At 37.8% G+C, this 27,588-nt stretch overlaps 1 protein-coding gene across 1 annotated transcript; it reads right to left on the bottom strand.

Moving 5' to 3' along the window:
- Positions 1 to 1,656: 1,656 nt before the first annotated feature.
- Positions 1,657 to 27,588, bottom strand: SEPSECS (Sep (O-phosphoserine) tRNA:Sec (selenocysteine) tRNA synthase). The gene is made up of 11 exons (XM_071432605.1): positions 27,169 to 27,588; positions 25,631 to 25,785; positions 23,239 to 23,357; positions 22,995 to 23,153; positions 22,306 to 22,459; positions 18,733 to 18,835; positions 16,522 to 16,651; positions 16,304 to 16,395; positions 9,187 to 9,280; positions 8,491 to 8,581; positions 1,657 to 7,363 (listed from the first exon to the last, which is right to left on the bottom strand). Exons 1-11 carry the CDS (start codon positions 27,280 to 27,282, stop codon positions 7,114 to 7,116), a joined length of 1,461 nt encoding a protein of 486 aa, XP_071288706.1. The 5' UTR covers positions 27,283 to 27,588; the 3' UTR covers positions 1,657 to 7,113.

The raw sequence follows: 27,588 nt of genomic DNA, 5'->3' as shown, positions 1-27,588 counted from the left end.
AATGCAGCATATATGCTAAATGCTCTCACAGCAAAAGAGCTGAGCTTTGCCACCACTTGCATGGATGTAAAAATCTACAAAAACTGCAAGGTAGAGGAAAACTAGGGCGTGCAAATGTAGGGAGAGGGGTTTATGCAAGAACAAAGCAAATAGGGAGACTCAGAAATGCAGATATTTAGCAACTAAATGAAAGTGGCATATTTTAACTCTGCTAAGTGGTGCCCCAGGAGTCCTGAGTCACTGCTGCTACCTTCCATGACAAAAATACATTGCTACTGCCTCTGCTTCCTGAGCTCCAGCAGGGCCATCCCATCTAGGAAAGAGAAAACACCACTCCCTTCTGCATCAGCAGACTGGACACCCCAAGGCCAGCTGCACACTTTGCTTCTGCCTAGCTGACACCTGCAGGAGGGCCACCACAGGCCCTGCCTCCCTTGCAGAGCAATGGCATTTCAGGATGAGGAGCACAGGCTGTGCCATCATCGGAGCTCAAACACCCTCGGGTCCTGCTCCACCCCGCTAGCAAAGCCACACATGCCTCACAGCCTTGCTTGAGGCTGCAGCAGTGTTTCACTCGCCATAACTTTAAATACTGATAAGGGTGTAGAAGCAATAAAGAAGCATTTATACTGCCCATTACAGTGCAAAAAGAGATGGAAAGCAATTTACTTGTAAATGAGCATATGGATCCAGAAGTCACTGGGTGAAGCCAGCACAGGACACTCTGAAGAGCCCACAAAGACCTCCACTTTCTCAGTGACACAGCACCACTGAGAAATATCTCCCTTCAAGAGGCTTTGGATTAATGAGGCTGAAATTCCTAAGCATGTCTCCAGAGATGGGAAATGAACTAACTCTGTGGGGCCCAATGAAAACATGCACTGCTAGGCCAACATGAGGTGCATCTTTTCTGAAACTTGAAGTGCTATCCTTTAGCAGATGTAGACACAGATTTAACATTCAGCAGAAATTTTTAGAAACCAAACCAAAGAGAAAACCAGAGCGTGACAGCTTGTGCCATCTGCATGGGATACGAGCATGAGTTTTAATGACACTAGTTAAAACATTATTAAAAAAATTATATTCAAATCCATTTACTGATTATAAACCCTCTAACAAAAAAAAAAAAAGCTAGTGGCATGTGCACTTGCACCTGCTGCTGTTGTGTGCTCCAGTTGACTTCTTGCATAGGAGGTTCTGCATCAGTGGGGATGGCAACTCACTGCTAGGCATCCTTCCTCCCTTCCCATCCTTTTTCTGCTGCACTAGTAAAGCAGAGTCTAAAAAAACATACCCAAAATTACCCAGTGGGGTGAGGGCCAAACTGGAAATGCATACTATTAGAGAGTAGGCTACCACATTGATGAAATGACAGCTACATTTTGACAGTATTCTCTGGTGCTTGCACTGTGCAGGAGGGCAAGACTTTACTACGCAGACTCTGATCCTTCTGGACTCAACACCTCCTCAATGGCACAGCAAGCATTTCAGGCTATGTCTATTTTTATGAACTTTCTAGACACTTTCCTCATCTTCCATTTAAAAATGTGTCTTTACTGTATCCCAAGCCTCTCCACCCACTAAGCTATTTGCAATTCCTCTACCACTATTGAAATAGATGTTGTATAGAAGCAGAAGCCACAAGAAAACAATGAGTAGTAAGCAGATCTGTATTTAATAAAGAATTTATACAGTATGTTGCAATTTTTAAAAGACATTTCTATAGAAAATAACAGACATATTATTTTCCCTCAACAGCTACATTTCTCAATTTGACATATTGTAGACCAAACTAAGCTCTTTTCCCTTCTGCAGTTCCTCAGACTCCAGAAAGTTGCAGGTTTAACTCCTCAACAGTAGCTGTGTCTGCAGACTAGTTCCACTTCCCATGTGCTTGGCAGCCCAATATCAAAGGAAAGCAGGAATGCTTTCCCCTACTGGGCACTGAATTCTCCTGCAGCCAGAGCTCAGGACTGCACCTGTGACCCACCAGCTGCAGTGCTGCAGCAGTGCACCTTGCCCCAGTCCCTACAGAGGTAGCACAGAAATAGTTCAGGTAAGGGACAAGGATGGCTGCAAACGTTCTTTACATGAGTTTCCATAGCAATATAGGCTTTATACATCACAAGAGCCAAACACATATAACCAACATAGAAAGCTTCAAAAGTGTTGGAGACCTTGCTCCTTTTTCCTCTATTTTGGCCATGTATTCCTCTGGTACACTTCAATCACAAGAAATTTACCTCAGAAAGAGTTTTTGGAGAAAACAGATCAGGAGTAATGCTACGCGTTCATCTTGAATTCCCAAGTGGTGTGCTCCTACTTGGGGTACCCAGAAGAAGATTAATAACACTCACACACCTCTGCTGCTGTCATTGTACGTGTACATGACCAATGCCACCCTCCAAACAGCACAGGGGTAAGACAGCTGCCTAGTATCTGTAGCCCTTTGAGAACAAGTAATAGGAATGGCAGCACCCAGCTGAAACCCCTGATTCTTTCTATTCACGTTACATTAAAAATCAAACAGTTAAAATTCTGCCTGGATTAGAATACAGGATCTAAAGGCAAATTAAATTCCACCATCCACATTAAGAAATCAATTCAGCTTCTGAACTGGATCCGCTTTGAATTTAGTTGAAATGCGGTTTGATGAAAGACTCCTGTTCAGCAGCAGATATAATTATCACACCCATCTTAATTAGACCATGAACTTGACTTTAGGATCCCCAAAGGAGTATTGAAAGCTTGGTCCAGTTACACTGAACTTGGTCCAGAACACTGAAGCTTATCCATCAAGATAAATATATTACCAGTTCTTTGATACAACAGATGCTTGATGAGTAATGGAGCAAATGCCTTTTTAACCATGGTTTTTAAAAGGGATTATTAGACTGCACTAAAGTGTGTGCTGTTATCTTTGAGGGGGAAAAAAAGTATAATATATGAAAAACAATTACTACAGAGCACATGGAACACAATTTTTCAAGCACTAGTTTCAGAATTAAAAACATTTGAACAAAGGTTCTCTGTGGAGTGTCATTTTGTAACCAATTCAAGGCTTCTAATAGCTATTGTTTAAAAAAATTGTCAGCTATAGAAATTGTTTTCCCTTCAGATTCCAAATCCTGTCAGACCAGGGTGATTAAAATGTTGCATTAAAAAAAGCAGGGGGAGGCAATCTAATCTCCCCTTATAAAAGTAAAAGCAGCAACTCAGTTTTTAAAGTATCATGACCAAAAAGCTGTAGCCCATCTATCATTCACATATGGATCCATGTAATGATTCTTCAATTAGAATTATTATCTGTACAGCAGCTGAAGACTGAGAACTGCTGATACACTGCAGATGAGAACATTTGCTAGTCTCTGGGCTCCAGCCTTTCTTAAAAAATGATGATCACACAATATAGATTGCTCGGTTTATATGTGTATTAAGCTGCAATGCCAGCATTTACATTTGCAACATTACAATTTTGCTTTCTTAGGCTCAAGAGAATTTGCTGCATCTGGTAGATTTTATTTGCTTTGTATCTTAGGCAATTGTTACGAGCAAAGCACAAATAGGCAATATTATTGCTCCAAGTCCTTTGTTTTGTTGATTATCTCAGATACTACAAAAAAAAAAGTAAACTAAGAGTGGGCCTGTGAGATGGGTCATTCAGTGTCAATTCACTTGCACTCTATTATCCCAGTGCTATTTTTATAAGGCAGAGCCATCTGCTCCCTCATTTCTTCCACCTGTATAGATCCAGATAGTCTAAGATGCAACATTAGAGGGAAAGAAAAGCATCTCACACAACAGTTGCAGGCCCTGTTGAAGAGGAGAAAGCCACTTTGGTGATTCAGGCTGCAGCAACCTGAGCAGTCCCTGCCTAGCCTTGCACCCTAGCCTTGCACATGCTGTGACCCAGAGATGATGGAGAAAGGTAGATACATAAATAATAGCTGTGAGACAGCCTTACTAAATGGGCATCTCTGCTTGGTGTTTCTACTAAGGATTCCTGCTCTATGAGCCCTGAGTATGTTCTGGAGCCCAGGCAGCCTTCCCAGATGTCTCCCTCAGAATGTAGAAGCTGGAGGCAGCAAGTTGGCTCTCACAGATTTTTGAGCCACGTGAAAGCCTTTAGTGATGTGTGTATGTAGAGATTAGAAAAAGGGCTGCAACTTAATTAAGAAGCTTTTCTACTTCACTGTACAGTCCTGGAGAGATCTTCATAGAAGGCAAATACTGCTAATGTATTTGTTATTTGCACAGTTTGGCCACTGCCATCTTTCACAGGACTGCTTTTAGTGGGCAAGAGCTGCCATAGCCATGAAATCTCCCTGTAACTGTTATACAAAGGAAATGAAACCTCTGCTCATGGGTACATGCTCCAGTGTTATTTCACTACTTTATTATAGACATTACTGAACAGAGACTAAGAAATTTATACCCTTACTTGAAAAATACTTTTTATTCTCTACTGAATCTCCTGTTTCAGATACACTGTAAAGAACCACGTCTTCTCCACTTACTTGAAAGGATATTGCCATTTGAATTACTTAAAATTTCCTTATATTTATGTGACATTATAGAATGGTTCTGTCTCTAAAAGATTAATATTAATTAAAACTGAAGACATTTATGGGGATAAAGCAAGCAAACAGAACTGAAAACTGGTACAAAAGCTTACCAAAGCAATATAACCTGAACACTTAGTTCAAGAGTTCTTACATTGTGGTGGGACACATTTCTCAAAATATTTTAGATTTTCTCACTTCAGGTGGCTTCCCTAAGATCTGTGAAGAACTTAAATGATACAAAATATAATTTTGTATTTGTTTTCAATTAAAGCCATCACCTTATTTTTTTAATAAAAAAAAAGTTTAAGAAGTAAAAACCAAAAACTATTTAGGTCTATGAACTCTTTTTCAGAGCTTTGTTGAAATTTTCAGCTTTGATTGCAAATGGGAAACATTTCAAAGACAGAAAAAAACATTAATCAAGGAAGCAGTTCAATCTGTGTTAGAAGTGACTGAATTACTTTCAGCAGACAATAAATTATGAGACCAAAAAAGGCAGCAATGTCTTCCTCTCAGAGAAGGCAAATGCTACTTCCTTTATTCAGAATCAGAGTACTACTCATCAAAATGCTCATTTTAGCTGCTATCACACATCTCCCTAAACTCTTGTATTAATAGTGCTACCATTCACATTCTATGACTGGTCATCTAAATCAATAACTTATACTCATTTAGGCAATATCAAAAATCAGGAAGAAAGGTATTACTAAAGCCTGGTGGCTTTCACTGGCTGCTCCAATATACAGAATACTGAGGCAGTAAGCTGCAGAGATGTGGCTCCAAAGTTTGTGCAAGTTTTACTGACTGGAAAAACTGAGGTACAGCATGTTCTCATAAAAAAAAAAGGTGGGGGGGGGGGAAGTGAGGGAGGGAGGGAGGGGAAAGAAAGAGGGAGAAAGAAAGAAAAGACAAGCTATTCACATCTCCTTACAGCCACAAGGGCTCAGAGGCCAAGTTACCTGACATGTCTCCAAGGATGTGTTTGTACAGCAAACAACAATGGTGACTGCAGTCTGGGGAGCTGTACCTGCACAAGCTTTAATCAATCTCATGTGTACCTCCAGCAATAACAATGTGGAAACAGCAGTTCAACTTAAGCTGAAGATACAAGGGACCTCATTAAGAGAGAGCACCTTCATGATGATCAGCACATTATTAACTCCCACATACTAGCATCACCTCTTGCCTGAATTCATTTGAATGTGCTGGACAGACAATCTCTCAAAAGCATCACTGTTTTGATAAAGTGATTTACAGAGGGCTCTGAAGGATACATGCCTCAGATCCCACTCAACAAAGTAAATAAAACATTTCCTGACACTTAGAACTCATTAATGGTGGTATCCTGAACAATACTATGTTACAGACAAACAAAGAAAATGTCTTTGAACATTAGGCTTACTTTGAACAGTAAATTACATAGAAGCTATGTACAATGTAGTAACCACGTTTAAGAATAAATACACATTTTGCAACCTGCAGCACTGTCACTCCAGTGATATGGAACCTTTGTTTGAGGAACAGACTCTGAATCTATTGTTTGCTTAATGAATTCAAATCAGCAACTGCACAGATCCACAGAAGCAACAGTGCCAATGGCAAGAGACACTACAAAAATGGAAGTATATCTATTTCAACAACAGTGGACTAAAAATGCCAAAATACTCTCAGATCTCACTGGCTCTTAAAACTGCATTACTCCTACGTGGTATTCCTCCTTTCCAGTGAATTTTTGATCTGATCACCCTATCAAATCAGAAGAACAAAAACAAAAAAACCAAAGCCAAACCCCCCCAGTGACTGTACCTCTTCACCTCACAACTTCACAATCCCTGACATTCAGTATTAAAGCCCCTTTGGGCTGCTGAACTATGCAAATGTTTTCAAGAGCTGAGTACTGACAGGATATGAGGTACTCTAGGTTCCTCTTTGCCACTGGAGGCTGACTAGCTCTAGGTAGTTCATGACAGGTGAGAACACCTGAAAAACATTACTATTCCAACTCTGTCATTTACCATGCAGTCTGAACACTGTATTTAGTAAGTGCTATCCTAACATTTGCATAAATCTTTGAAAAGAAATTAAAAGTGACACATTCATTTATGAAAAACAAAGTATTTTGAGAGCAGAGAAATGTTGCTTGGATGGTCTGTATCTAGGAGGGAATTCAGTCACTGCCACAGACAATACTGTTAAACAAAAACATGTGACTAAAGATACTGTGATTTGGTAAACACTGTCCAAATAGCCACACACAGATTGAAAGGCAAACTCTAAGTCTTTGAACATAAAGCTTTACTTTGGCAGATATTAAGTGCATTTTTCATACACTGCAAAAAGAATTTGTGTCTGGTCCCTTGTTCTTGGAGAGAGTATCACCTACTTTCTTAAAGCTGAATTCCATCCAAATTTTTATTATGGTTTTCAATAAAAAGAACATAAGATCAAGAATAAATTTCTGCAGTGCAGATGCATAGTTCTAGCCCAATACAAACCTGACATATTTCAGACAAAATCTTATCTTCCTGTGTTACTAAATCTGTATCTTCTAGTCTTCAAGTTGTTCTGTAGCTGCATTAGCATCACTGATTTCATTTATAGTTTTTTCTTGCTTTGCTTCTTTTCTAAAAGTCTTCAAACACTTGTCAAGTCTTTTCAGGAATACATCTACATCTTGCTTTTTAATTCCAATTGCTGAGGCAGCATTGAGGTAAGCACAAGGATAGTCATTTGTATGTGACATAAAGCCTTTAAAAGTGTAGTTATTCACAGTTTGTACAGACCCACAGGGAACAACCCTGAAACAAACAAACAAAATCATGATTCAGTTAAAGATGCCTTGACATTTTATGTGGTACTCTAGGTTGAACACAATTACAAAAGTTCCTATTGAAGTAGGGAGTTGCTATTCCTACCACTGATGCTCAATACCAGCATAACTTAAAATCTGTTGAAATGCCAGGTCAAACAGCATATATTACAAAATATTTACTTATGTAACAAAAGGGAAAACCTGAAACTTTCACATCAGGGAAAGATTTTGAAAGCTTTAACTTCAAAAATGTAAACTCAAAAAATTTCAGCCTAAAATGGTTAAAATTACAGGACCAGCCAAGGTTAGGGCAGGCAAATTAAAAAGTGCATCTAACCACAGTACATATAGATTTACTGTCATTCATCTGTGCAGGAAGTGGAATAATCCAGGCTAATGAAGCATACCTTCTGATGTGGAAACATTCAGCTCTGCTACAAAAAAATAACATTAAGGCTATGGCAGAAGTTAGCATGGCAGCAGTAATATGCAGATTAAGGAATGCTGCCAAAACAAATTTTTAAATCATTCTCTTCTTCTAAAAGGTTTAAACCAAAATCATTAAAGATTATTTGGCTTGCATTTCATTTTAACAGTGTCTCTAAGAATAAATTCAGCTCAGACTGGCTCAGATTATAGATTTTTAATTTTAAATTTTTTTAACACAATTAGTTCCAGAAAGCAGAATTTTTTTCCATTTGACAAAAAGCTGTGTAGGATATTAAAAGCTTATTCCCTTGACATCCGGCATAACCATATTTGTGCTGCAATAAATAAAACAAAGATCCTCCACTGTAGCTTACACCTATATTGTAAGATCAGACAACATCTGGAAAGTAAATGAAATCAAGGGATACAAGGGAATAGTGACACTAAATTAAATGGGCATAGATCATCTATTTAGGATACCAAAGTAGACATAGAAAGCCTCACTGCCAACTCAGGCAGGGAGACATGACTGCTCTATAACAGTGATGACAAAGGGTGATTATTCTCTAACTCATTAGGCTGCCTTCTGTAATCATGACACAATTGGTATAAATCACTTTACAGGATTTCCTACAATATATGCAAATACACTCCCCCAATCTTTTAAATTCATAATATCCTTACCTAGCTCCAGAAACTTGTCTTGTGAAAAGCATAGATCCAAGCTGGGTAACAGCAGCATCATTAGTTTCATCTAGAGTCTTCAATGACATGGCTAAAGTAACATAAGGTCAGGTTAAAACTGCTACAAAGCTACTTTTTCTCCAAAGAACTACCACAAATGACAAGTTGCTTTCCAACAGCAAGAATCTAGTCACATACTTGTGTTCACATACAAAGAAAAAAAAAGAAACACATATAATTTTTAATTTTTCCACAAGCTGTCACAGATTACTTCTTGGTTAGACTGTAGGCAGATTCTGCACAGGTGGGCAGTATTATTTTGGTGTTGAGCAGAATTTTTGGTCAAAATAAATACCCTGAGTAGGAATTCCATAATTTCTTTTACAACTAAGAGGATGAGTATATTATACCCTAATTTAATTTTAAATCTAATTTTTATGAAGTATTACTACATGCTAACATCTTCAGCCTGTCTTGAATTAATTTCTGTCAAATGAATATGTTGGACAGGAGCAAAATAATGGGTCCAAGTTGCTACACTACTTTTATAGTAGATAACCTTTTTAGTAACTTTATTGAATTATTATTCAATTGAGTAGAGTGTAGTGATGTTTAATATGTAGGAATGGTATGTGGAAATGCATTATGAATCCACAGTATATTAGATTTTTTTAAAGTTAAAACCCCAACAATTACCTAAGGAAATGGGATTATGTGGTGTGTCTAACAGTCTCTCATTGTGGTTATCTGCCAGCTTCTTCAGCTCACTTGAAAGATATGAAAACATCTCCTGAAAAAAAGATGCAATGTTTTTGTTATTAACTATCAAACAGAGAAAATAGCATCTATTTCACAAAACTGTTATGTCTCCTTTACATCCTACAGGTGCTCAGTTGATTCTCTTTTCATGTGTACCAAGTAAGTGGATCAGACAATTCTCTGAAATAATTCTATAAAGGAACAGCTCCATTTCCTGAGCACTGTTCTTATCTCTCAAGCTGATACAAAAGTCTCTATCTGGTCTAATATATGTGCTTGGGATGTCACTCATTCTCTCTGTGGCCCTGAAACCTAGGGAGGTAAAAAGTTTTGAAGAGATTCCCACTGCACAGCAGGTCTTACCCCACACTACTTTTCAAGAGCCTCCCCATGCCCTAGCCCCCTAAACCACTGAGAATGAACTGCTGCCATCACAGATGGCCACATTTGGGCAAACTGCTCCTTACTTTGTCTTCTCTCCTTTAATACATTCCAGACTAAAAGCAGTATATCTTGCTACCATGTATCACACAACCACATTTCCCCCTAGTGCAGAGATTTCTTTTTCTGTATGAGAATAAAAATCCAGTCTCTTAAAGAGACTATAAGTACACATTTGACTGTATTTTGTTTCACACAATATACACTCTCCTGAATACTCAGCTCTGTTGAGCAGTCTGTCCTTTCCCTAGGACCCCACTCCTGTTCAAGCTGACTATAAGAATGGAAATATCTGAATTTCTGCTATCACTTAATTGGATTGCACCTTTATTGTGAAAGTGTCATAAGACTGAGATTCATAAATACTTTGGCACAGATACAAGCCACACTGCACATAAAAGGCTGTTTCTCTTACTTCATCTGTATTTTATATCCTCCCTCTTCCCCTGTAATAAGCTATGATAATTGCTCATGCTCTTCCTCAGTTTAATATATTCCTCTTCAGATATCAGCTCAAAACACTTATGGGCAGAGTGAGAATAAACACCATTCTTATTGTAAGCTTTAGCATTTTTTCCATCCTTTTTAATGCTTAGTCTCTCATAAAAACTAGCAAAACCATACAGACACTGGGTAGCCTTTTTAAAAGATATTAAACACCAGGCTTCTCCTCTTTGAGGCCATAAAAATTGTCCTGCTTATCTGCTTCAGTGTGACTGCCTGTTTAAGCATCCTCATCAATTTCTGGACCTGACAAGTGATTTTTCATTCTTTAAATAGAATTACCTCTTCTGTTTGTAGAGCAGTATCCTGCTTTGACCTATGGACTCTGACAGATATAAATTACAGCTTGTGATCAACATTGTGCTTTTGAACAGAACCTCCCCAAGGTCTTATGAAACCAAATGAGGTTTGTGGTACCTAAGTTAGAAGAATGTTACAGCTGCTTTTCTTGAACCCCTGCAGGAAACCTTGCCTCCCTTCATGAGCAACTAAATGAACACAGCTCCCCACCTGTACTTCCTAATATCACAGAACAAATACAAATGGAGAGAAAAAAATACCCTCTTACTGTCTAAATGAATTAGGCTATTGACACAACTATCCACAAAAGCATAAAGCTTCTGTAATACTTGAAAAAACCAAAAAAATTGAGAGGTATCTATGTTGAATTATCAGAACTTGAAATCTGTGAAGAATCATTTTTATTTCTCATAAATCAAGTGATTTTATGGTTTTAGTTCAGAGTTTATTTACGGTTCACTCACAGAAGCTGAAAAATATTCATGTTTCAAATGTTCAGACACTTCTGGTCCCTCACTGTATTTAAGCACATTATTAATTTGTTACTTTCTATAATAAGCATCACTAGCTTATTATGGAAAGCATAATAAGCATCACTAATATACTAGCCTTTTATTAGTATTTATTTTGAAATACAAATCATAAATTAATTTGTGCTCCCTCTGCTGGCTATTTACTTCTAAAACTGAAGCAAACTATTGTAGAAATACACAAATTGTGAGATAAATTCACATATAAATTCTCTGGAGATACTATTGCTGAAATTAGTACTGAGAAAAAATATACTGGAACAAGACCAATTTCCAAATAATTTTTGTGTGTTTTATCTAGGAAATTCTCTGATACATCTCTTAAAGTATTACTGAAAGGACTGCTGAAAGGAATACTCTGAAAGGACTGCTGAAAGGAATACTGGAATTATTACTGAAAGTTGGTATAAAAAGTTACCCACTGCATAAATATGTTAAATTTAATTAAATCTATTCAATGAAATTAGGTTACTAGATTTTTTTAAATCTAGTAACCTAACATACATAGGAATTTGTTAAAACAAAGGATAATGGAAAGATGGAAAAAAACCCCAAGTATGTATTTTCACCAGTTTGACTAAAGCTACATGAACACAAATTCAAAGTTTCCTGGTTTTATGAACAATATTTTGCATCTTTCTATTGGAAGCCCTCTAGACATTTTATAGTTTCAAAAGTTTGTTGCAAAATAGATTAACTTCCTCTCCAAAAAAAAGGATTAAAGCAATATTTTTGTGAGGTCAAATCTATAACCAACCTCCATTATAAAATATTTCTCATATATGGAAAATTTATAAGCACCCTAAGCAATTATATATAATTGAGCTCCTACATAATAGATTTTCTGTAGCAGGAAGTCAAGTTTTCTCCAAAGAAGCCAAATATTATGCTGAAGTTATACTGAACAACTCAAGCACTAAATGTCAGTTAAGTTTCATTATTAATTCACTCCTTTACCTTAGAAACTTATCAAAAAAACTCATTAGGCTAGACAAATGCTAAACTATGTGGAAGTGCCTTTCACTTCTGGTTCTTTGAGCACTTAAGCCAACAAAACACCTTAAAAAACAAAGAACCAGTCAACAACACTGTCTGCATCAAACAGGCCAAATAACTCAACTTTTTGGATGAAACAGTCTACTTTCACATACATATACAAAAATATTTTCAGGAAGTGTTGTAACAATCATTAAAAATATCTGAATCATACTATATTTACACTATGAAACTATTTTTAATAGAACCTACACTAGTATAGGTGACTCTTCATTTGCTCCATTGTGATAGGCACTGTTCTTGCAAGCAAAAATAACAGGAGGAAAACAAGTGAGGAAAAAGCCAACAACTCCAGAGAAAAAGAAAATGCAGGTACTGAATAAGCCATCAGTCCCATACCAGCTGACAAAGAGGTAATTGATGAAGGCAGGAAAGTTTTTGTGCAGAGCTGAAACTATCCTAGCTGACTCTAAGCACCCAGCTCGCTTACACCCTGAGTCTGTAACACTCTGCCTTCCTCCCTGTGTCACTGTCACCTGAAAAGACGAGATGTCCTCAGGGAATGGTCACAGAGCTGGGGATGGTGCAGAAGAGCACACTGCACAGGAGTCATTTTACAGCCTCTTCACCCTCCACACAGACTGCCAGCTCTCCTGCACTTGCCTGACCCTGATCTGGTCCCACCTTCCTTTGCAGCAGCAGCTGTTTTATAATGCAGCCATCACACCTCTCCTGCTCTGAGCTGTGATCTGAGCAGAGCCCCTGGTGCACCACCCCACCCAGCAGAGGGGCTGCAGGGCTGAGCATGGACACCCAGGAGGAGGCTCAGTTTCTTGAAATGCAGCCAAACACATGACAAATACATGTGTATGTGTGTGACACCTGCACATACTACACACCCTCCTAGGCAGATTCTCTTGCACTGCAAGAATTTTTGTTATGGATTTACACTAGAAAGTTTTAAAAACATGAAATTAATTACAGAACCTTGAAATCTTTATATCATCAGTATCTAACAAAGTGCCCAGTAAGCCTTGCCAATCTGATTTGGTAACACTAACATTCACATTTTTTTAAAGGTCTTTCTTAACAACAGCAATCAACACATTTTCTCTTCAGCACTTGTGAGACCTTCAGTTCAGACTCTATGACCCACACTTCAACACAGGTTTTTAGTATGGAGGCCTCTCTGAAATTTCCATTTGTGCTCGGCATTTGTTTAATTACACACAATTTAAAGCAGTTAATTTAAACTAATTTGCCTCCAGCTACTCTAAAGCTTGAATATGGTTACATATACCTCACATGAGGAAAATCCTCCAATATTCTCATATTTGACATGCTACAGTGTAACAAGCCAACTAAGGAAAAAAAAAAAAAAGAGGAGTAACAACTATCTACCTTGCTTTGAGAATAGCTGATTTTTTTACATTTTTAATGTCCCTCAATAAATGTCTTTCCTCTTCTTCCATTGTAAGTAGAGCAGCAATACAAACTCATACTGAACTATGCAAATAATTTATTCCAATCAGAACAACTACATCAATGATAACTCATGAAACATAAACCCAGTATTATACTGAATTGTAAAACCCAAACAATTTCCTCCCACTCGGTATGATTTTAAATATTTTAGATACATACTCCATAAGGACATAAAAATAACTCCAGTTTTACTCTCAAAGTATGCAGACAGATGGATACCAATATAAAAAGCTCTATCACATCCCACAGTAACACAGAAATGCATTTAAGAAAATGAGAATTATCTTGATTGTTAAGTCTAATGAGGAAATCCATAACTGCTGTAAACAAAACCATCACCTCTTCAATAATACTGGTATAATAATTAGTTAAGTGGATTAGAAGGACCATACTGGATAATAGCAGGTGTTAAACCTGGCCTGTAGGGTTCTGAATGCAAACCCTGAACACAAGGCTCTTGTTCTCCATGAAATTTGAGATGATAACTAAGCCTGCTTATGCCATTACACAGTGCAACAACTATATTTACTTCACATGGCCTGGTTTAGACACACACATACATATATGAAAATAGCAACTTTTATGACCTAGAAATGTAAAATACAGGACATAACATAACCTGTACTGAGGCATCTAAAGTTGCTATAAAAATACAACCTTTACATTAAGTTCTTTAAGAGCAAAGATATCAACAAATTTGACTATGGACCAACCGTTATCTGCACTGCAAAAGGACTGAGAATCATCTACTGAGATTAGAATACCACTGTTATAACCATCACATGAACATATAAAAAGGAATTCTGAAAAAGTCAGTACTTCTTCATATTACTACCTATAATCTCATACTCTTGGACAATTGCACACTCCACAATTCCCAGCCTGTCAAAAAAATCTCACTCCATGTACATCCCTTCCTGTATTAAATAGCTAATCTGTGTAGAATAAAAACTGGGCAGATTATTTAGTTGTTTGTGTGAGACTAATCTCTTCTCAGTAATATTCTGGGCTTTCTGGCCTAAGCTCAAATAACCTGAAGTAACATCCATATGAATAAGGATCAGGTAAAAAGAGAAAGAAAAAAAATACACCTGAAGTTTTTTATAGCTGATTTTTTTTGTGTGAGTAGGTGCAGCTGCACCAATATAGAAAGGAGTACTCAATGTCAAGCTATAAATAGTTCCTGCTGGAAGCTTAATAGCTCTGCCTCTGCTTCCTCAGAGCACAGGCAATAAACTACCACTATTGCACTTTTACAATTCAGGAACAAACAGATTTAAGCAAAAATGTTTCTCTTTCTACAGCAAATCCAATAAAAGAAACATATTTATGCCATATATAAGGCTCTGTTTATAGTGTATATTCACATTTGAAATAAAAAGGCCTGAAGTTGTAAAAATATAATACTGTATTCACTTTAGAGTTCTACTTCCAAGAAAATTAGATGACTCAAAGTGTACAGCTATTCATTAAGACATTTATGAAAGAATTATTATTTATGACTCGGACAATATTTCTCACGCCCTTTATACATCAGCTACTGGTAGAAATCTAACAACAAAATCAGCTTCATAGAAAACAATAAATTCACTTGAGATTCTTCTGGACATAGCAGTAAAAGGGAAAAATACAATTTGCTTTTAATGAACACACAAAACATAAATCAGAATACATACAACAGTCCAGAATAAAATGTTGCAGTAGAAGCAAAAGTAACTGCTTTCAGTGTTTCACAAGCTGGTTTCACTTCAGTTGCACAGATCACTTCTTAGTCATTGTAAGGCTGCTAAGTTGGTTTGGTTTTCTATAGCCTAGCTATTCCTATGGGACCTCAGTTCCAGTACAGAGTTTATGGATGCCCTTTAACCAGCTAGAAATAAGTCACAGCAGCAAAAACTACTGCTCTGCCACATAATCAGAGACAGCAGCAAACTGTCAGCAGAAAACAACTGGAACATAGTTTTCAAATAGAATAATGAAACAGATAATGCATAGCTTAAAATTATTAATTTAATAGTGCTTAATTCACAGCATTTCCTTATATGAAGACTCTATAAAAAGAATCTTCTGCATTACTATAAAAAGAGAGAAAAATCAGACGTATTAATTCCAGAACTAAGGATAACTCAAAATATACAATTTCCAACCTGACATGCACTGGATTTTTGTGCAGTGCAATTATACCCAACTTAAAACCTATAGTCTGTGAAAAGCAGAGAAGAAACTAAGCTGTGTGTTTAGATGAATAACTAAAACGACAATATTCTTCTCTTTTTGTGGCAATGCACAGTATTTATAAGCCAACCAGAAGCTGTGATTCTCCAGAGAATGTGGCACACAAACATTTAATTAAGCACTATCACAGCACAAAGGCACAATAGGGACAAAAGAGGAAGAGCACAGACCCGGGGTTACTCTGGGTGTCCAATCTCCTGTGCTGGAAGCAGTGTGACCATGATAAAACAGTACAGTATTTCTCCATTTCAGTTTTTGTGGACAAAATCCTACTATATTATTCACATTTAGGAACAACAAACATGAATACTGTACAAGGTAGTACAGGCCCTCTGTTTAGCCTCCTGGATTGAACAAACAACAACATGGAAATCATGCTTACTCATGAGCACCATTTAGACAAGAAGTAATTGTATCACACTGACTTTCCAGATTCAGAGCTCTGGCTCAGATTAATTCAATGGCTTTCTAGACAGAAACTGGATTTACTACACAAAGCAGTTTTGCAACAAGACTTTGTTAACAGCTGACTTCAAGAAAATACTGCTTGCCAAAAAGCTTACCTTTCTCTCTTTCAGTAACTTTTTGTAGCCACTGGTTCCCAGAGACAGAAGTGTAATGAGGACATCTAAAGAAGGAGACGCAGATGCTCTTCCTGAAAAAAAAACCCCAATGTACAGATTAAAGTGGCAAAAAAAAAAAAAATTATGTGAAAGAAAGCTGATAATCGAGTTTTCTACAGCAATTCTGTATGGCTGAAATCAGCCCATGAACTAGTTACCTGGATACATTTTGCTGATCTCCTGAATGAAGGACTCGTTGAAGCCAGCAATGATAGCACCACCTACTGGAACCATAAAATTTTTGTCCAAGCTCTGAACAAAAGCATCTATTCTGCCAACTCGAGCACCCTTTATCAAAAAAGACAAAAAAAAAATATAAATCCACAACATACATTAGAACTAAGGGAAATTGGATAGCATAATAACTATATAAAAGTATAGCTAAAATAAATATAATTCCTGAAACTCTCAGATACTGCATTTGTGATCAAAACATAAAAATCACAGTATTACCTCTTTTAGCACTGCTTACTATTAGTACCATTGTCTGCCTAACATAGAACCTTACAAATTCCCATTTTGCTATGATTTAAAATATCAATTTTAGTTCCTGCAAGTCTAAGTGTGGCTCCATGTCAGCAACAATCAAAAAGAAATGCCTCAATGGGAATTATACAGTTAAAACTGTTCAATCCTGAACACTTTTTACAATTCTCACAATGAAAGGCTACGAGTTAATGTTTCATTAGCAAAGCTTTTTTCAATATATAAAATTTTTTATATAAAATTTTCAACATATATAAATTTGCATTAAACAAACAGGCTTATTACAGCACTCCTTCTTCTAAGGCTGCTTTCAAAAGCAAGATTCAAGTACCTTCTTATAGCAGATATTCCCCACATCCTTATACCAAACCACTCATATTTTCAAAGGAAAAAATGTAGATTCTGCAGTACACCTTCAATTTGAGTGGCATGTAACTATGAACTGTACAATTAAAAAGTATGAAGCATAAGAACCTGAAAAGTAGGTTAAACCCCATACATATCAAAGTATATGCAAATACACATATTTTTGAAACTACATACTAAATGTAAGAAGTAGAAACAGAGTTAATACCTGTGGCAAACAGAGAGAAAAAAAAGCAGAGCCAACTAAACCTCATTTATTAGTTCTATATTTTGATAGCTTAATGCACAGAAGACAGGAAAAACACTCCAAGTTTGTCAGCTTTTTGTTGGGAACATGAATGCCATTTGCTACCATTTGATTTAATTGACAGGAGAACACCAGAGGAAAAGCACAACATGAAATGGTAATAAAGTTTTGTAATAAAATGTAAAACAAATCAGAGCTCAAATATATACATTTGCATATGCAAGGAACAAACAACCTATTGAGTCTAGAAAAAACATCAAAACAAACACAGTAAAAATTGTATTTGTAGCATTTTAGTCTGAAATGTTTATCATTAGAACATTTCATGCAGCAAACCCCAGCACTTCCACAGCCTCATTCATGTTAGTTTCTCACTAAACTTGAGCAAGTTAAATACAATAAACATGTACTAAGTACATTACAAATAAAGCATATAGCATTTTCTATTTCATAAACTCCCTCAGTCTTTCAGGATTTAGAAATGCCAACATGATGTTCTTTCACAATTGTACATTAAGCTGGTCTGTGTCCTGTAAGTAATGTCTTAGCCATCAGAAAAAAAGAAAAAACCAGCATATCTTACATTACTAATAGTTCAGGATCCTCTGGATCCTATTAAAATATAACCCCCTATTCTTTTGAATAGGTAACAGAAAAAAGAATATTAAAGAACAATGTACATACAATACAATGAGGAAAAATGCAAGAATTCTGTTTCATGACTGATCTTAGATATCAAGCAACATCCTCTTCAAGCTAAACAGCAACAGAACTTAAACTTTTTTGAGCATAACATTGAACTTAAATCAGTTTCCTCAGCCATTCTCTGTGCCAACAATATTTTAACAGTGACAACGTCTATCAAGTGCTGCTGGAGAATTCTGTACCTTCAATTAAAAATTTGCAACTCATTCTGTTGAAGGCTTCATTTCTATTCAAGTATGATCCATTATGTCACTTTTGGTCAACAACTTTAGGAAATATTTTAAGAAAGCTTATTAAGGATATTTTTCCGTTATAAAGACACATGAACATACAAAAACCTAAATAAACTTAAGGTTACATAAAAAGCACGTAATAGAAATAACTACTATGCTTAAATTCTCTTTCTGTCTGTTGTGCTTTCCCAGAAAATTGTTCAAATGTCAGACATGCATGGGATTTCTCTCAAAGCTATGAAGCATCTGATAAAATTTGCTAGGTTGTCTACAATCACAAATTTACTTATACTTGCTATAAAAAAATATTATTGGAAATACACAGCTCCTACCTGCTGGATAAGGTGCATACATTTTGAAGACTGAACTCCATATGCATTGTTGACAATATGTGGAATGTCATAATTAGCACAAATTACAGCCAGCTCCTCCAGCCTGTGAGCATAAAATCATAATTTAGAGAAGCATTGATTACTGTAGCTCAACTTACAAGTCAGACCATTAAAAGACTGAAAGGTCTACAAGGAAGTGAGAATGAGAAAAGTAACTCTTGATTAGTACCTCAAGGCAGTATTTGTCACCTTAAGCTAAAAAGTTAAGATGAAAATTCTATTGGCTTTTACATATCCTGCAAATTGTTGATCTAGTCTGACATTTTTCTTGCTTCACTTTAAGTTTTGTCTGCACAGCAGTTAATATATCCCAAACCATTAAGCTTTAGATCCAAGCTTTTTTTGTTGTTGTTTCTTTACTATTAACTGCATAGCTTTAGCTAGTCACTTTTTTCTTTTCTCTATTATTCAACATGAAAAGTCTATAGTAGTTTCAACAGTGTCTTGGGAATCAAAAGCATCCTGTAACAGGAAGTTTTTATATTTTTCTGTTTATCTCAAAAGAACTAGTATTTTGATCCTTTGGCTGGAATTTCATGCTTCAGATAAACTGATTAAGAAAAATTAAATTCTTTAAAGGAATGGAAAGCCCTAAAATGTCTGAATATGGACATCAACAAATTGAAAATTTGTTCAGCTGTTTACTCTTCACTTGCCTTTAGAACCCCCCGAAATCTCAGTGAGCTCAACCTGGATTGATTAATCAGTCAAATTGAGGTTTATGTGAGCACACTGATCATTTTAAGTAAGATCCTTCAGCATTTTAAACATACTTATATGCAGTACCCTTTTCTGAAGCACTCCAATCATGCTATATTAAAAAAAAAATTACTCGTGATTTTCCCCAAACTTTTGAATCTATTTTAGAAATATAATCTATTTGAAAAAATTAGGCAATATAAAATAATTTAAAGTGATGATAAAGGTAATATTACCTTTAAAAAAAAATCAGGAAACTCTGCTTCCAATGCATTTTTACTCTATCTCCTCCTGTACAGACTCTCACTGTAATTTACTGACATACATATAAAATGTGACAGAGTATGAAAACATTTTCCAAGAGGTGACATTCCTTTGCATTCTATTTCTATTACATTTTCTAGTGTTGTTCTGCAATGCAAAATTCTGCTGCAAGTGTCAAATTAATTTTTCCAAACATAAATTCTTAGGAAATCATCATTACCATATTATCCTCTAAAAAAATCAAAAGTACTTTATAATTAGGAAACACCAGCAATATAATGTACATATTGATCTTCTACAGTCAAGATAATTGTGAGGAATTGCATTTCCAATAATTTTTCACATTTATCAGCATAGAATTACAAAATATTCTGAGTTGGAAAGGACCCACAAGGATGATGGAGGCCAGCTCCTGGCCCTGCACAGCCCAATCCCCAGCAGTCACACCACACCTGAGAGCATTGTCCAAATGCTTCTTGAACTCTGTCAGCCTTGGTGCTGTGACCACTGCCCTGGGGAGCCTGTGCCAGTGCCCAGCCTCCCTCTGGGTGAGGAACCTTTTCCTGATATCCAACATAAACAAACCTCCCCTAGCTCAGCTTCTGCCCATTCCCTTGGGTCCTGTCACTGTCACCACGCAGAAGAGATCAGTGCCTGCCCCTCCTCTTTCCCTTATGAAGAATTTGTAACTGCAATGAGGTCTCCACTCAGTCTCCTCCAGAGTGAACAGACCAAGGGACCTCAGCTGCTCCTCATGTGGCTTCCCCTCATTAATAGAATACTTGAGGAAATCTATTATGCAGGGCAAAGTTTTTGCCTTCTGACCTGCTGGTTCTTAATCAGACACATTCCTCACCCTCTAGAGAGACTCAAAGGAACACAGTTTCCCTCTTACAGGCTTCTTGTCAAGTGCAGGCACACAATTTCACCAAACTACAAACACAGAGGGTGTACAGCTATGTACATCTTTCTCACCTTCTGAAAATTAAAGGAGCAGTAACCTATCTTCTACAAGTACTGAAAACAGAAAAGTCTTTTTTCCCTAAAAATATTCTATTGAACAATTGGATCCATTGTGCAATACAGAATGAGGATGCCACAGTTTGAAGAGAATGTGTTAGTATGCAAGGGAAGCAAATGATGCACAGCACCTGTATGCACCTGCACCTGTTTCCAAGGCCTGGAATGCAGCATTGAAAATGCTACTAATCATATCATAAAAATAAAGCATTAACAGAAGTTGGCTACTGAAGTTCTTAATAGTCACAAATACAGAAGTATCTCCCACTTTATTCTTCCTTTCTTTCTCTCCTGTTTGTTAAAGTTCATGAAAAGAAAGCTTTGTTCTTTTTTTCTACTATTGAAAGTAAAAAGAGAATTCTGCTAAGTACACAGACCAACTGAAAAGGACACTTTCCCTTTGGTTCTCTTAAATACAGTAGTTTTACAAACTACTATATTTACAGTAGTTTTACAAACACCTTACAGCAACAGCAGGTAGAATACTGAGAAAGAGGGTTTATACACTAGAGAATTACCCCCATGGAGATAAATAGTACTTCAAAGGAAAGCCATAGGTATGGCAGCCATAAAACTACTAAAAATTTTAAAACACGGCCACCACAACTAAATAAAGCCTTAAAAATGCAGATATTTAAAAACAGACATTTAAAATTGCACCCTCCAGAAATGCTGTCAGGGTTTTCCTTCCCATAGGAAGATGACGGTTATGGCCTTCAATAGTTGACAGTTTCTTTTAAACAGAAAGTACATTCAAATCTCCCTATATCTGTGGTATATTATAACATAGTGCCACTACCTAATAATTCATCTCTTAGTTGTAGAGGACAAAACAATAGCAGCATGTCAAAAAGAGGAAGCAGATAAGGAGAAGATTCATTTACCCAAGCTATAAAACAACCATTCAGTTTTGATAGCTGTGATTTAAGTTAGCCAATAAATCTGCAAGTCAACTTCAAGCAATGTTCATAGTATTCTGGCAGAATTATATGGTTTTAACTCCCATCTTTCCCTCTAGCAACTAGGTTAACCTATGATAAATACTGGAGGACTTTTTAAGGTAGGAGAAGAGAGTGAAATATATTTTTACTTGCCACATTTTAGAGTCAATAACATTTCTTTCCTATGCTTGTGGAGGAGAGTAGAAAAGGCAACAGTAACATCAAGAAAATGGCATTAGCTATGGAGCTACATTTCCTGGATTATGTTTCCATGAGAATCTACTTTTACTACTTCCATGAAATTTTATGAAAACCACTAGCAAAATGACATGAATTTCACCACAAGAGAGCAACATTAACCTCACTTACATAACAGAAGAAAAATCTTCTGTGTAATTCTCACTTTTCAAATATACTTTTCTGGAAGGGGATAAAAGAACCTTTACTAATTGTTGGCAGAAGCAATTTTAGGAAGATGGACGGTCAAAACATGGAGGTGTTGTTTGGGTTTTATTGTTGTTGTTGGGGGGTAAGGAGGATGTTTGTTTTAAGAGTAACAAATAACACACCTCTTACCAAGACTGCTTACCTGTCAGGTACCCTTGGAGCAAAGCAAGATGTTGTAGAATGCACACAAAGGATATTTTCAGCACCAAGAGCCTTGATTTTGGCCTCCACTGCTTCAAGGTCTGTCCGTAGCTCATCACCTTCTATTACATTTTCTATCACTACAGGCTCAAAACCTGATCAAAAAAAGCAAGAACTTGATATAACACAAAAAATCTGACTAATTGTGGGGGTTTAGTGACAGTATACATTTGAAAAACACATTGTGCTATTATTGTTTTAATAGATTCTAAGAGAAAAGACTGTGCCAATCAGACAGATTGTCACCTTCTGATCACAATTCCTAGGACACTAGTCTTTGCAAAAATTTGAGAGAGAGATTTGAACCATGAGCTTTGGTTTTACATAACTCTAAGGACAGTAGATTAGGTATCTTACTCTGAGGGTGAACTGTAACTTCCTTAGTATTGTTCTCATTTGACTCCTTTATCTACCTCTGCACACACCTGCATTTTGCAAGGCATTAGGAAGACAACATGCACATTTTAATTACATGTTAGAAATCAGGAGTGCACAAATAAAGCAGAACTACCATGCCTTAGGCCTTTTTTGTATCTTACTACAAGGATATGAATTGATCACTCTGATAGAGCTAAGTTCCATATCTGTTGGAAGAACACACACAGTGTCATCAATCAGTTACCTTCTTACCTGCAGTTATCATTGATTTAAAGCAAGATTTCTGGTCTATACGTGGCCAGATAATGTACTTTGCCTTTGGTCTCTTGTGCCTCAATGTTAAAAAACACAGAGTTAGACTCATGCCTGTTGCCATAGGAACCACAAAGCAACTGGTCACTGTCCGGACACCTGCATGTAAAAGCAAGTCAGACATTAACATGAAGAATCCATGATGTAACTTCACAAATGAGAGATTTTTCAAATTTACACCTACCAGCCAGTTTTATAACATCCAGAACTACTGAATTAGTAAGTTTGTTCAAAAGGCTGGAACCTGCAGCTTTGGGCTGTACTGCAGAAATATCACCTGACCTTCCAATTCCATGGATCAACCTAGACAAAAGAAGTTGAAAACACACATCAGGATTTTCATGTTTCAAAGCCATAAACCTTGCTGACTGAAGAGAATTCAACTTGATAAATAATTGTGGAAAACTTTGTACACATCAGTACCTGCCACAATCAATTCTATTTTAACAAAGTACACATTTGTATGAAAATTTTTTTTTTTTGTACCAGTAGATTAACAATGTTCCTGCATGCAAGTAAAAACTTTGAGAAGATCCACAGCAGGAACACCTTTAGCCTCTGGCAGGTTACCTTTTAAGTTTCCTTTTTTTTTCCTTTTCCCTTTAAGCTTCCTTTTAACACCTCAGCACTTCTTGATGTTTGTCAAAATAGCATTATAAATGCTGACATGTTCAGACACACAACCAAGGAAAACAAAAATTAGTTGTCTGTAGTGTAGGGTAGCATAGGCATAGTGGTATTATAGATACTCCCTTGGCAAATGCTTCATCTCCATAAGGCAAGGAAATAATACATACAAAGTGATATACATGGATATATGTATCATTTTGCCCATCTTGCACATCTTCACTTCATCTATCATTTTGCTATTCAATGTTATCTGTCTTGGAATAATATGTTTCTCTGAATTCTGTTTATAAATTACGGTTATAAACTGTGTTTGTAAATATTGAACATTATTTAGTTCAGGAGTGGAGGATCCTGAAGTAATTTATAGAATACAAGCTTACAGAATGAATTTAGCCATGGCTGAAATGCAGCAGCTGCTCAAGTAAGCTAGTAACAGTATACACCTACTTATGGCTTTAATTCTTTTTTTTTGTCTTGGCAACAGAATAAAATGCAGTCCAATGAGTATATGACATTCAGAACTTCTTGGAGCATGATTTTACATCTTAAATTTATTTTCCTGTTTCAAGTGCTAAGTTGAAATCAACAAACACTTGATAATTAATTAAAACTTACATATAATACTCCACCCAAAATATTTTCTTCCCTCATTCCTGCTATATTCTTAATAGCTGTCTCATATCAGTACTTTTTATTTTGTGCACTTACGTACTGCTTCCTGAGAAGTAATCTTCCCTAAGACTGCCCCTTTATTAAGGCTAAAAGGAGAGACAGCTTGAAAACCATCTCCCTCTACCTCCATCACTCCCCAAGTCACCTGTAAAACTTATTGCAGAAATAACTGGAGGGGAGGACACCTTGCTGTTGCTGACACTCACAGGAGAGGCAAGATGCCAGGTACCAGAGCTGCATTGGAACAGCAGCAGTGAGCACCAGTTCAGGCTCCCTCTGGCCAGGAGCCAGGAACAATTTCCCCAGCACTGTCCAAAAGCAGAACTTCCCCAGATATGCTCCCCTCCCCTACCATGCATATCCTAGCCTAGAGAGCTGCACACAAAACTAAAAAAGCCAAACTGATGTATCACTGGATTTCAACATGAATTTATCATGGTACTGAAGGGCTTATGAAAGCCATCAAGCCTAAGTAACTCAGCCTCCATGTGCTTACCAAGCTTACTAAATTTCTAGTCTCTAATATACTTTTGTGTTTATCTTTTGAGGAGAAACATCCTGGAACTTTCACTTTGATTCACTCCTGCTGGATAAAACATCACAGCAAGATACTCAGCACAGCACTCAACACACACATACAAAAAAGGACATTCATAAGGAAATTAATGCAGAGCCTCTAAAATTATAGCATCCAACATATCCATTAAGTAAGCCTGAAGGGCTACAAGCTAATAAAAGTACTTTTTGTCTTTAGACATCTCCTTACTTCATATAAAATCTATTATAGATGGACTGGGGTTTCATCTGCTTATCAACTAATCACATTATAAAGCTATTAACAAATATTAAAAAATACAAATAGCTGTTCACTGTCGATGTTCAATAATGGGTAACTACAATGTACAGTAGTTTTTAATAATACACAGATGAAAAGCTGCACCTTGTTATAAAAGGCATGTAATGCATAGATTATTTTAAAACAGTAAGATCTCTCCCTATTTCTGCTTCCCTTGTAAAGGACAACTCAACAACTTCAGCTTCTACAAATTCAATGTACAGGACATAATCCTGACAAAACATTTTTGCTTCATTCAAGACTTTCTATAGAGTTATTAAGGAAAATTTAATATAGAAAGCTGTATCAATTCAATTATCACATTATATTATTTTTCTCAAATGCTACCAAGGTCTTAGATAAACAAACCACCATAAAATACACCATAGGAAAGCATTAATAATAACCTGAATAATTCAAAACAGTCAATAATTTGTACCTGTAATGCCTTCGGGCAACAAGACCTGATGCCACTCTTCCTTCCCTCTCACCAACGCCACAGTTGCCCAGGAAGTTATTGCTATCCATTATAGCAAGTTCATGAAGAAACAATTCAATGGTGCTTTCATCCCATCCATCTTCAGGACATTTCCCCTTAATAATAACAATAATAAAAAAATATGAAATTTGGAAATGAAAAATTAACAAAACTTTATGCAACTTGTTTGATAATTGTTACCCTTCTTTCTCATGCAAAGCAGCAGTCTGTATTTTCATTATTCTCTTTTATACTATCTAATGTTATGAAGCTGTATTCAGAGAAAAGTTAAATAATGATTTTTCCATGTGTTAAATACAATTACATTAGCACATCCCGACATTAAAACAATCAGGATATCTTTTACCTTCAAGTGTTCTCTATGGTACATACAAAACCACTGCAGGGCATACATGTTAATTACTCCCTAAAAGACTAGAGATTATTTGATGTATTCCCTAGACATGATGTACAACTACAAGAACTCAACAGCGAAAACTGCACAAAAGGGAAGATATTCAGATATTAGAGAACCAAAAACATGAGCAGAAGGGAAATATAGTTTTAATGTAATACATCTTCCTATCTACACATATTACTTTCCAGTTATTATCTAATAGGGAAGGAAACCATTTCCAAAATATGTCAAAACCTGCAAGAAGAAACCTGCTCTTTCTTGTGCTCTTTACTGAATTAACAACTGCACCCATCTTTGCAAATTGCAGACAAGATTCTCAAAGCAGGGACCCATAAAACCGTGAAGATTTTTTATAGGTCCAGAGGCTTTTTCACATGCCCCAGCAACAAAACAGCCAATTTAGTAAGTCTGATTAGTTTATCAAGTGCGGTATCAAAGTTAAGGTGGAAACAGTAGATGACTGTTTCCAACACTAGACTGAGGATGCTCAAGAACTGAAACATTTGCTAATTCAATGACAATGATTTTTATACGCTGGAGGGAATGAAATACATTGTTTTGGCACCTTACAAGTATCGCTTTTTATCTCATGCAACAATGTGCTAGTATCTCACTGTTTTTAAACATTTATTTAACTGTTCTCTGGGCCTTTCTCGGCAAACGCACAACCCAGGGCAGTAATTTTCGCTTCCTGCCAAACGCGGCCTTTCACTCTGGGACTCCGTCAGGTCCCTGCCGCGCCGGCAGCGGCTCTCGCCTCTCGCGGGCCGGACTCTGCGGTGCCGCCGTGCCAGAGGGCAGAGTCCGTGACCCGGGCCGGCCTGCGCGCTCACGGGGCTGCACGGGGCCGCCGCGACCAGCCCGGCTCGGGGGAGGTTTCCCTGCCCGACCCGGTTGCTCGGAGGGCCGACGGGCGGCTCGAGGTTGCTCTGCCCTCGCGAACCCGGTGCGGGGAGGGCGGGGGGTCAGCTCTGCCCCACTGCAGACGGTGGTGGCAGAGATGGGGCTGCTCGGTGCTGCCAGGGGCGGCGGTGCCCGCTCGGCCCCGGGGCGCAGGGCGGGGGGCGGCGGCCCCATTTACCTGCTCCAGCAGCGCCCGCAGGCGCAGCTCGTGCGCACGGCGGCCCTGCGCCCCCTGGCGCACGTAGGCCGCCGTCACCAGCCGCTCGCTGCAGCCCTGGTTCTCCGCGTTCATGGCCGCGGCGCTCCCGACGCCGCCGCCGCTCCCCCTCCGCGCCGAGCGGGCCTCTGCGAGCAGGGCACTTCCCGCCGGGAAGGGGCGGGCGGGGGCGGTACGGTGCACGCCGCGCCGTGGAGCTCCGGGGCCCCGCCCTGCCGCCAGATCCGCGCAGCGGGCAGCGAGCGCTCCGCGGGGCCGCCCCCGTCCGGCCCCCTCCGGCCCTGCCCGGCCGCTGGGCGGGGCTGGGCTGGGCTGGGCCGCCCCCGGCGCAGGTGCGGGGCCGCAGGAGAGCGGGTCCGAGCTTGGGCCTGTCACAGGCCG

The sequence above is a fragment of the Agelaius tricolor genome, unplaced genomic scaffold, assembly GCF_023055355.1.
Source record: "Agelaius tricolor isolate 1412-34295 unplaced genomic scaffold, bAgeTri1.0.p SCAF_8, whole genome shotgun sequence".
NCBI classification, from domain to species: Eukaryota; Metazoa; Chordata; class Aves; order Passeriformes; family Icteridae; genus Agelaius; species Agelaius tricolor.
The sequence above is the reverse complement of the archived record's forward strand: the minus strand, read 5'-3'. Positions and strand labels throughout refer to the sequence as shown.